Source organism: Xenopus tropicalis, chromosome 3 (genome assembly GCF_000004195.4).
Source record: "Xenopus tropicalis strain Nigerian chromosome 3, UCB_Xtro_10.0, whole genome shotgun sequence".
In the NCBI taxonomy this organism is placed as follows: Eukaryota; Metazoa; Chordata; class Amphibia; order Anura; family Pipidae; genus Xenopus; species Xenopus tropicalis.
Genome location: NC_030679.2, coordinates 110,734,307 through 110,746,855, shown reverse-complemented (window position 1 = coordinate 110,746,855; position 12,549 = coordinate 110,734,307). Strand labels below are relative to the sequence as shown.

Here is a 12,549-nt window from a genome sequence, read left to right as displayed (position 1 = left end):
GTGCCATTGAGCCCTATGGGAGACTTTCCTTGGGCCAGGTTGGAGCTGCAGAGTGCCATTGAGCCCTATGGGAGACTTTCCTTGGGCCAGGTTGGAGCTGCAGAGTGCCATTGAGCCCTATGGGAGACTTTCCTTGGGCCAGGTTGGAGCTGCAGAGTGCCATTGAGTCCTATGGGAGACTTTCCTTTGGCCAGGTTGGAGCAGTAGAGTGCCATTGAGCCCTATGGGAGACTTTCCTTGGGCCAGGTTGGAGCTGCAGAGTGCCATTGAGCCCTATGGGAGACTTTCCTTGGGCCAGGTTGGAGCTGCAGAGTGCCATTGAGTCCTATGGGAGACTTTCCTTGGGCCGGGTTGGAGCTGCAGAGTGCCATTGAGCCCTATGGGAGGCTCTCCTTGGGCCAGGTTGGAGCTGCAGAGTGCCATTGAGCCCTATGGGAGACTTTCCTTGGGCCAGGTTGGAGCTGCAGAGTGCCATTGAGCCCTATGGGAGACTTTCCTTGGGCCAGGTTGGAGCTGCAGAGTGCCATTGAGTCCTATGGGAGGCTTCCAAAATCATGCACAGACGGTTCAAAGTTAGAGAGGTATGAAAACTTTGTGACTTTTGGATTGCCATGGGATATTATCGTTACTATTACATTTTTTCTTAAGCATTTTGGTGACTTTTCCGATCATCAGAAATTTTCATATCTAATCCGAATTTTACCCATTTCAGGATTCGAACTCGTACTTTGATGAATCTGCCCCTATGATGTGATTCATAGTCATCTATCATTTGTCTGCACATTCCAAATAGGGTTAATGCCTGACTAGTTTTGCCATCGGATTTGTGTTATATTGCATGTACCAGGCTGAATGATCAAAATTAAACCTTGTTCCCAGGCATAAATAAAAGCATTTCATATGGCCCTTTAATTTCTGTTGCACCTCCAAACAGCCTCCTTTAACATATAAAATCCACTTAAGCGTTCTCTTTATTCCCTGTACGATTTTGAAGATGCACAAATGAATGCATCTGACAGCTATTAAATGAATGCGCTTCTCTTTCACTGCCATAGGGAGGGTTGACACGTGGGTATTTAGCCAACACATAAGAGGGGAGAAAAAAAGATACAGCAACAATAAGAATATTCAGATGCCACTTCCAAGTGCCACTGGGCAATAATTGAACGTGTCAGTTTCTATCGCTTCACTGTTGGTCGTGTTTGTCAGATAATAGCATCTGACATATTATCCACTGTTCGTGACTAAACTCCAGTGAGGCATGTAGAAACTTCTGAGGAAGTATGAATATACGCACTGAAAAAATCACCCATTCTCCTTTCAATCTGTTCTGGCTGTTTCATAGATACTATTACATAATGGATCAATGATTCATGACTGTTGGAGCCACGCATGCTAACAGCTAAACCAAAACCTGACGCATTTTATGAAAATCTATGTTTTTACAATTTAAATGAGGGGTTTAAGCCATGGCATTTCAATTGTTGCTATATTTAACAGGATCTGTTCTAAGGAGTACCAGGAGTGATAGCTAAATATCCTGAAGATTCTTGATACAACTCCTGGAATGACAGGACATTAATGGAATTAGTGGACATAATAACATCATATGTTAATTTAGTAATCTTTAGGGTAAGAATAAATTATGATAATATTTCAAAATTTAAAGTGGGCTTAGATAAGACAATTACTGCCATCAATCCTGTTGAACAAGCTTTTCAATAAATGAAAAATACTACAGGAGGGGACATGCTGCCTTGTTCTGTCCTTAGCCAACTGGATAATAAAGCTGGAAAGTCTGGCTTGACAATATCCTCTTTGGCAAGGTGGCAGCATTGGTTGTCAGAATTAGAGAGGCAGCATGGGAGACTGGATAATTTACTGCATCAGATGGTCAGTAGGTGAACCAAACTAGCAATTCAGCCCTCAAAATGTGTAGCGCCACCACACATTAGCACATATCCCCAAAACAATGTTTAAGGTTGTGTTGGACTGGGAATCTTGACACTCTATGTCACTGTAATAAATAACCCATACTTAACATGGATCACTGCTCATTGAAAATGCCAAGTGTTGATGGGTTAATGTGAATGTATTATCCCAAAATATGAAGGAGTGTATGTTTTCATGCAAAAATCATGGGTTTAGTATAAACCAATACTCTTTCCATTGATTTCAATAGGAAATGATTTATGGCCACAGTGGGCATTGCAAGTTACAGAAATTAAGGCACCAAATGTTAAGCTTTAAAGGGATTGTTCACTCTTTAGTATGACGTAGCAATTGGTCTTCATTTTGTATTTGTATTTTTTTATTATTATTATTTAGCTTTTTTCTGTGGTCAAAATTACCCTAGCAACCAGGCAGTGGTTTGAATGGAAAACTGGAATATGAATAGGAGAGTGTCTAAATAGGAAGAAAAGTAATAGAACGTAATAACAATAAAATTGTATCCATATAAAGAGCAATAGGTTTTTGGTTGCTTGAAAGCTTTGGAAGTTGTAAAAAGTCTAAAGAGGAAAGCAAATAATTCATAGCCTATGAAAATTAAAAAAAGAAGATCAGTTGCAAAGTTGCTAAGAACTGGCCATTCAATAACATACTAAAAGTTAACTTAAAGTTGAGCCACCCCTTTAAAAGAAGCAGATCCCGCATCTCTTTACTGAAATTATGGTTTGCTAAAAACTTTACTGTAACTATAGTCCCAACAGCATCTTTTATTTTGTGTGATGTCGAATGTAATGGGTTTTTTTTTTAAAGGGAAATATAAGCATAAGTACAGCTGAAATGAGAAAACATCTCTTTTCCACAGCATTTTTGCCTTAAGGAATAATATAAATCACAAAAAAGACAAAACATTAAAACAAAAGAAGACAACGTGGTATTCTTTTCATTGTGGAAAGCATCCAAGATATTGTGTTTTTGAAAACTAAAAAAAAAATCTTCTTCAATGCATTTGAAAGCAAACGCATTACTGTCTGGCTTAAGAAATGCTAAAACAGAAGCCTGCTTTTATACTGATTTGAAGGAAATCATTTTATCTGTAGCTTTTAAATTTAGGAAAAGCAGAATTTTCATTTTGCGCAACGCAGCGGGCACCAAAAAGGGGGGTTCAAAAAACCACTTTCATCAACCCCTGCTGGGACCTGATGTGAGGTGCCAAATGAAGAATGAGTTTTTTTATCTCCTTTTTTTTCTTTAAAGCTCAACTTTAAAGTTAAATGGCTTGCTACAGCCAAAATAAAATGGCTACAGATCTGTTGTCTATCAATCAACTTCACTAAAACATGCCACAAAAAAATGAAATAATATAAAAGAGCAGGACTGAATTTCTATGGCTTTGGATATAATTAAGGTTGAGTCTAGCAGTAGAATAATGAAACAGTTAAGTCATGACTGCTATGTGCATCAACATTAACAACTGCTTTTCATAAAATAGGGGTCTTTCTCTATCCCGTGAGTATTGATTAGGGGTGCCTCAGACAGCCAAGATCCAAATACTCACTTATATCACATGTCACAACTTCTACTCCCTGTAGATAAGATAATGCCGAGTAAACTCTAGTACAGTAAGGAACCATGTAGAACTATGGCACTGCTATCAGAACATTAAAACTGGTAAGAGTTGTTTATGATAGGAATAGTGGCAGTTGGACGATGATATATTGAATTAGGGAGTAAGAGCTAACATGACCTTACTCATTGGCAAGGTAAAATACTAATAGGAAGGGATTATTGATACCTTAGAACTATCATCTGCCCATATCCTAACATTGGGATCCTGACGAAGGAAGGGTGTATCCCCCCGAAACATTGATCAAGGTGGTCACAATAAATGGGGCAAGCTCCCTGACTGCAATCATAGATGTGTATACAAATATGGTTGGGAATGAGTTTGTTGAAACAGTTGTAGCCCAAAGTATTCCTAGAAAAGCACTGGGTTTACAGAAATAGCTCAGTGAATACAAAATATTATTTACTCACCCATAATCAAAATACTAAGGATATCAAGACACGTTGACATAGTTGGCCAGCTTGAATATATTGCAATAGATGGACAAAAACCCCTGTTTTGTTTAAAGAGAAGGGCATTTTTGATAGCTTAATCTACAGAATGTTAATGTCCTATATATATATATATACCTGTATATATATAGAAAAAGGCTGAGGCACACATATAGGGATAACAACCTTTGTGCAAATCAGATAAACAATGTAAATGTAAATATGTAAAAAATGCTGATGCACACCAGGAAAATTTTATCAAAAAAAAGATACTTAGTTTATTTAGATCGACGTTTCGGTCCTCACCCGGGACCTTTATCAAGATATATATATATACACACAGGATCTCTTTGTCTGTATGAATTTTGTTGATGAGCAGAACTTTCCTTTTTTTTTTTTTTTTACAAAAAATAGCAGAAGCCATATTTGGGTGGGTGGCCAACTCAAGAAAATGTCTACTTGTTATGTAACCTTGCCAAATTAGCAGAACTATTTCAATATGCTCAGAGTCAGCAAAACAGAGAACTTTAGGAAATATAAATAACATCAATTTTAAATGTAGAATTCAGGTAGTTTTAGAATAACGTGTCCTTTGGAAGGGGGAAGGGACAGGCTCTTTTGTGTCTACCTGCATGTCAATATATTTACTAAAAGGTACACTAAGGGGCTGATTTACTAAGACACGAATTCCGACCGAATTGGAAAAATTCAGATTGGAAAACGAACATTTTGCGACTTTTTCGTATTTTTTGCGATTTTTTCGGCGCCTTTACGACTTTTCGGAAATTATCGCGACTTTTTCGTTACCAATACGATTTGCGCGAAAAAACGCGAGTTTTTCGTAGCCATTCCGAAAGTTGCGATTTTTTCGTAGCGTTAAAACTTGCGCGAAAAGTTGCGCTTTTTCTGTAGCGTTAAAACTTAACAGGCGCGACGTTTTGCGCAAGTTTTAACACTACGAAAAAATCGCAACTTTTTGCGCAAGTTTTAACGCTACGAAAAAATCGCAACTTTCGGAATGGCTACGAAAAACTCGCGTTTTTCCGCAAAAATCGTATTGGTAACGAAAAAGTCGCGATAATTTTCCGAAAAAATCGCAAAATACAGATCATTACGAAAAAAACGCAATCGGACGCATTCGGCCCGTTCGTGAGTAAGTAAATGGGCCCCATATTGTACCAATATTTCTTTCACTCAGGTGACCTAGTGAATATCTTTGTTTCTACTTTGTCTTCCTTTTTTTATCTATTCAATAGCATTTCATTTTATTTTTTGCTAGGCATTAATAAATAATATTTATCTGGTAGCATTTAGCAGGTTTATCTAGGAAATGTTTTGAAATGAAATTTTCCCTATCACAACTATATACAAACTGATTTGTGTTTATATTATTATTATTATTATCCTTTGTTCAAATTGCACCAACATATTCTACAGTGCTGTACAGATATCGTTCATCATTCCCACCCAGCAGTTCTTACAGCTTAAGGTTCTGTCTCCAAGCAAACACTTGAGTAAAGTTCAAGCCGACTTCATAAAAGTAAATTCAGTTCTGTTGTTCTGGTGGAAAGCTCCATAGGCATGTTAACATCATAGAAGCCCCTTCCAGCTGATGACACTTTTATGCAACTTTTATTATTTGAACCCCCCCCCCCGACACACACGCAATTTGAAAAAAAAAAATAACGTTTAAAACAACAGATTGTATAATGCAATCATCACTGTCCTGTATGGACTAAACTCTTCTTCATATATCATTCCTCTGTCACCTGTAAGAACAGTAGATAACCTATATGGGCTATTAAACTTCATCAATCAAATTGATTGGGTTTGATTCATATTCAACCTTGCAACTTTAACAGTGTCCTTGCAGCCAATTGCTCTGTGTTTGTTTTGGAATAACTTTTTTATGCACATTCGCAATCAGAACTCTGCACAAACCTTACGACTGGTACTGCTTCTGTCAGTTGCCTATTAAAGTAGAAGAATGATGTTTTAAGGTCAGCAGACAGTCGTGTGAGAGAAACTTCTGCTATGCTAACAAGATGTCTCGTCTAATGGCTCCCAGTGCTGCAGTCCATCTTACTTATATTTGGCAAGCGAAACTTCACTTGCTAATATCTTTCTTGGTGGGGAGAGGAAGGTTGGGCAGTGAGAAAAAAAACCTTTACAGACAGAGTTAATCCATTCTCCAGCTGCTCTTCTCATTTACACATTTTGGCAAAGGTTTTATTTCAATTTCCTGAGTTTTCAGCAGAAACAAGTTTGTTTTGCATGCATCAGCATGAGTTGGACAAATGTATCTATTTGTTATGTCTGATAGGATGAGACCACAGAGGGTAACTTGCAAAATATTGTCTTAGTAGAAGGCATGAAATCGTATCTGCATTCCCTGTAGGTAATTCTGACAGTGGTTAAAAAAGTCATCTCTGAAATGCAAGCTGGTCCTGTATGAGATGGCATTTTACAACATGGGAATGTGTACATAAATACAGTTTTATTTATACATACAGCATGGGCTATGTAAAAAAAAATTCTTGTGATTATGTAATTTATGTTACAAAGCAAAGGGATTTTGTATCGGACTGTAAACTTTTACGACAGGGAACACATTAAAATAGCAGGTTCAGGGCATAGTGATGGAAACACTAGATTAGTACTGAATAGGTTTATCTCTTTATGTTCCCCTGCGCTTCTACCTTCTGATATAAAACCAGTAGGTTCATTTTTAAAGTGATATATCCTAGAATAAGTAGTAGTATGCTAGTGCATTACTATACTAAAGTAATTTGCCCTCTAGGCTTTTATCTATCTATCTATCTATCTATCTATCTATTATCTATCTACAGTATCTATCTATTTATATATTGTTCTGTCTGTCTGTGGTTCTACCTATCATCTGTCTGCCTATTTATCTTAAATTAAATTTTAATTTAAAGCACCTTTTTATTATTTGCACACAGAACAATACCCTTACTGTGCCCACACAAATCCATTCCAGGCATAACTAGTCTTGATAAAGGGCCACGTAATGATACAGTTGCAGCCAGTCCCACCTTAAAGCCACATAAATAGTCATATTATTTGTGAATGGTTCTACACACGTGTATGGGAATGTGCTGAAATTCCCTTTACCTTTGTCAAAAACTATATGCATGGTTCAGAAAAGGACACTGAGCAAGATAATACCCCATTTATTTGTGCAACACTGAGGCACCATTCAGTCATCCCCGGTATTCACAGAATGTACAGGTGATCATTTCCATTTTGATTTAATAATCTAACAACAGTGACCTATTAAGAACTGTCACTTGAAAAAGAAGGCTTTGCTTTTTCTAATGGCAGTAGAGAAGCTTTATCTCATTCTCTGTAGCACATTATTGTTATAAACAAAAAAAATTATTGGCGGTAAAGAGGTTGGTTTTAAGTAATTAGGTGCTCATCTTCTGTAAAAGAAATCAAGAGCAAGCATTTCAAGGAGTTCATTTTGCTCTTTCAAGAGCACATTGAACCCTATAAGCACCAAAGGTCCCTATATTTGTTGCTGCTTTTAAAAGAAACAAAAGAGACAACAACAAAACAAGGACTTAATTCCAACTGATCACTTGGTATTTCTGGCCTCATGAATACTTCCATTTGTAAAAGGAGGATTTTCCCTTTGAAATAAAGAGAGTTTGTTCCAAAATTTGCTCACCCAGTGCTTCTATTCAAAACATATTCAAAATATACTGGTGGTGAAGTGCAATGTTCTCATGCCCCTGTGTTGGCACAGAATCAGAGGCTAAAATGAATTGCCTACCAAGTGTCCTCAGAACGTTAATGAGTAGAATCAGGACAGCACTGCAAAACACTACAGTGTAGTTTCTATCCCCGGTCTTTGAACATTTATAGTTTATCAGTGCAGATGTTTGTTGTACAAGATATAATCCTTAGTGATGTGTGTCAGCCCAGCACCTAATGTGATATATATGAATGTTTGTGCATACCTACTGATATACATTGATATACATGTGATAGTATCCTGTTCTGCCTTATGGTTAGGATACTGGTAGATTATATGTCTTTCAAGACACTTAGCAGGTCCAATTAGCGACTATACTGAAGGCTCATTTACTGCACTGCTTTATGGAGAGGTCTTTGTCCTAAAACGTGGTTTAGGCAGCCCTTTTCAGTTTGCATCAATAGCCACATAAACATATACAAAATCTATATGAATTGTGCACAAAGTAAAAATTGCTTCCACAAAAGAAAATGTCTTTGCATCGTGCAGATTTCTTGCATGTCCACATTTATAAGCACCTCATTTTTTGTGATAAAGGGATCTTACATTTTTATAGTTGTATATTGTATAGTTTGTAGTTAAGTCTGCAAAATATTTGTTGAGTCATAAGGCAAATTACAGATAGCCAGAATCAAATTAAAACTCAAACATGTCATAAATCCTTTAGCTACGCAGCATGTGGGAAGGAATTATGTTTTCTCTCTATTTAATTTAAGTAATCATTCCAGAGAAAAATATAATCAATGTTTTATGTGTGTCAGGACGGGCCAAATCTCCAGTGTCGGGCTTTGAAAGGATGAAATAATCTTTGGAGCTTTGATCGTTCTTTCAGGTGACAAAACTGGACAACTTCAAGAGCGGAAATTAATGGGGAGAAAATATCATGTAATTTAAATTAACTTCCCTGCCTGGGGCTCAGTCAACCTAAGTGACGACTTTTGTTTTTCCAACATTGGCAAGAATCACATTGGACATATCATAATATCATAATATCATAAAATTTGTATGATTAAAAGTACATTATGGGGAAATAATGCCATTATTAGCGATGAGCGAATTTTTTTTGCCAGGCATCGATTCGCAGCGAATTTATGCATTTCGCCACTGGCGAATTGTTTGGCAAAACTTCTGTGAAAATTTGTTGCGGGAAACTTGCTGTGCGTAAAAAAATGTTGTCGTGTGTAAAAAAAGGGTGCGGCAAAATTGGGCATGGTCGCATAAAATTGGGCACGGTTGTGTAAAAAAAGGGCATGGTTGCAGCAAAAAAAAGACACAGGCGACAAAAAAATTGTGCAAATTTTATGGCGAAGCAAAACTGGACAGATTCGCTCATCACTAGCCACTATCAGTGTAATTCTTTAAATTTACACATTTTGCCACTGGCGAATTGTTTTGCAAAACTTCTGTGAAAAATTTGTCGCGGGAAACTTGCTGCGCGTAAAAAAATATATGTATATATACACTATTTCAATGAAGTGTTTATTGAAATGGCAACCTTGCTGTTTCAATAAACACTTAAATTACCCTTAAGGGCTCTGGTACACGGGGAGATTAGTCGCCCGCGGCAAAACTCCCTGCTCGCGGGCGACTAATCTCCCCGAGTTGCCTTCCCTCTGCCATCCCACCGGCGAACATGTAAGTCGCCGGCGGGATGGCAGACGCGGCAATTTCCCGGCGACTTACATGTTCGCCGGTGGGATGGCAGAGGGAAGGCAACTCGGGGAGATTAGTCGCCCGCGAGCAGGGAGTTTTGCCGCGGGCGACTAATCTCCCCGTGTACCAGAGCCCTAAGTCATGTGTGAGTGGATCCTGTTAGTTGAAATTGTATATTAGGACTCCTGAGGACTGCACCCAGCAGAGTACCAGCATGCTTCTATATATATATATATATATATATATATATATATATATATATATATATATATATATATAGAAAATAATCATCTGTGGCCTGCACACCCTTCAATGTTTTATCAAAAAAATGTTTATTGTAGATATATTGTTAAAACCAACGTTTCGGTCCTTATTAGGACCTTTCTCAAGGATAAAAACAATAGTATCCTTGAGAAAGGTCCTAATGAGGACCGAAACGTTGGTTTTAACAATATATCTACAATAAAAAAAATTTGATGAAACATTGAAGGGTGTGCTGGCCACAGATGATTATCTATACATACATAATTTTGGCTAGCACCCCGCAGAATATTGAGCCTTGGAGTGCGGACACCATTTGGATTGATATATATATATATCCAAGATATTTCAGCACTCCCAAAGTTCTTTAGCCAGCAGACCCGGGTGCTACCCAATAGGCATACTCACATACATTCTGAGATAGATAGGTGCGCACTGGGATCCTTTTAAAAAAACACCTTTATTGTTCCATAAAAACATAGTGTATTAGGTCGATGTTTTGGTCTCCTCCTAAGACTTTTCTCAAGACCATGGTGCACATATCTTTCACGGAATGTGTATATATATATATTTATATATAAAATTTCATGACAGTCCTAAAGTTGTATAAAATTTCCCCTCCTGTACTCTAAATCCATCTGAACCTCATTTGCTTCCTAAAAAGTAAATGTGGGGTCTGTCATTTGGAGCTATTCCACCTGAATAAGGATAATGGAGGGGGGCAGTTAAGGTTGAATATCTTTGAAGTTCTGGTTTGTAAAATGTCCATTTTTAAAGGAGAACTAAACCTAAAAATGAATATGGCTAGCAATCTTTTAGGTTTTTACTGCACCAGCCAGATTCAGTATGTCTGTAGCAGCAATGATCCAGGACTTTAAACTTGTCATAGGAGCTCCCCATCTTGGATTTTGTGTCAGTGACACTGCATATGCTCATTGCTAAGCTAAGGGGGTCAAAAATATCAAGCAGACTGAGGTTGGCCTATCATATAAGCTTATTCTACAGGGCTGATTATTAAATTCTGATGCTAATTGCTGTCATATACTAAAAATATAATCTGAATAAATTACTAATCAGCCTTATATTGTGGCATTTATATTCTATATATACACAGTATATTGTGAGTGGGTCCCTAAGCTCAGTAAGTGACAGCAGCACAGAGCATGTTCAGTGAATCAGCAGAGAAGATGGGGAGCTACTGGGGCATATACAGAAGCACAGATCTTCCCTGCTAAAGGGCTGTGGTTGCCCTGGGCTGGTGCAGAAGCACAAAATATTTTTCTTTAGTTAAGCTTTAGTTTTCCTTTAAGCTTACTTATTTTATTTTATTACACATTACTTGTGATATGAATCCTGCAAATGAAGCAGTGGATTTTAATAAATCAATGTGAATATTAAATATGTTCTACTTCTCTTTTGTATTACTCTAATAATTACGGGAGTCTTTGATCAACAGGTTAGCCACAGATGGGGGTCAGCAGGTCCACAACCTTCTTACAGAACTATCACCTAAATTGCCACTTGTGACCAATCAATTTGCTACTCCAATTTGTGCCCGCACAACAACAACGTACAGCCGCAAATACGCAACTGCAAGTCTATAATTTAATCAGAGCAGTATTGCCCTTTTGATCTATAAATGATTTTTACTTTCTGTGCACTTGAAAGCAATTCAGTTATACAAAATAAGTTTAGAAGCAGCATTTTAAAATGTTTTTATTGGTAATGAAATCTGAACCTTGAGTTTATATTTTTGTACAGAAACTCAGTAGTAAAATATGTCTGGATGACCCTAATTGGAATAATAATCGGGGGTGGGGGGTACTCAACTCATAAGAGCTGCAGGCTTGAGTAGCTGGAAGAACCTCACACAGACATGGGGATAACATACAATGGAAAAAATGCCTGTGTTGGAATAAAACCCATGACCCAGAGTCATGTTAAAGAACATGTCAATATTTATTTGTCTTATGCACCTTCTGCCAGACTTCCAAGTCAGTGTATGTTGCAGAGTATATTCTGAACTTGGGGACAGGTGCTATGGCTTTATGTTTGACTTTTAAGGGGCCATAATAAATATGTTTTCATCTTGATACTGCAAAACATTTTTGTTCAAAGAGTATATCATAGAACCTTTTTATCTTATTTTAGGCCCATAAAAGTTGAATTTATCTTTGCCTCAGTTCGTCCAATGAGGAAATCATAGATACATAATATTTTAGATCTAACTTTTCTGTGTATGTTTTGTTAATGCCGTATCTGTAGAGGAATACCTACTCTCGCTCTGCCTTTTTTAGGGCACTCATGAAAAATGGGTTCATTTTTTCCACATGTTCATAGAAATTCTGCAGAATTGTTCAATCAGATATATTTTTATTCTCTGGGTCATTTATATATTTGTATTTTCCGGGTTAGATGCTGATTCAAAGGAACATAAAATGCTAATTACCTAAAGGATCTTGGGTTAGGCTGAATAAGCATTAGGGATTGCAAGAAAGAAACATATCTGCCTTTCTCCTGTCAACCTTGAACTGTAAATATGCTGAAGTTTACACATACTGTGTTGATTAGTGTGGTGATATTTGGTGACTGTGATGCTGTTTTTTCTACACAACTTTATAAATATGCCCATATGTACCCAACCAAAATTGCTGTAATTACTGTAGATGTGTAAGGAAATATACAGTGACAGAGAAAACTAATGAAACAAAGAACTTACATGTATTGCAGTTGTGGGTTCTTGGCAAATGCCCTTGGCTGTATGTTTCTGAGTCCAGAGTTCTTGATTGTTCTGAAAAACATTTTTGACAAATCTTTTAGGTTTTTTTTTTAATGCTTTATTTAAATTC

The 12,549-nt window shown here is 37.3% G+C and overlaps 1 protein-coding gene across 4 annotated transcripts in view; it reads right to left on the bottom strand.

Moving 5' to 3' along the window:
* Positions 1-12,549, bottom strand: part of ntrk3 (neurotrophic receptor tyrosine kinase 3) — a 347,933-nt gene that overhangs the window by 232,486 nt on the left and 102,898 nt on the right. For all 4 annotated transcript variants that reach the window (XM_031899231.1, XM_004912649.4, XM_031899232.1 and 1 more), the window contains one exon: positions 12,420-12,491. In XM_031899231.1, the coding sequence (XP_031755091.1) occupies positions 12,420-12,491 (72 nt within the window). The remainder of the gene's footprint in view (positions 1-12,419; positions 12,492-12,549) is intronic.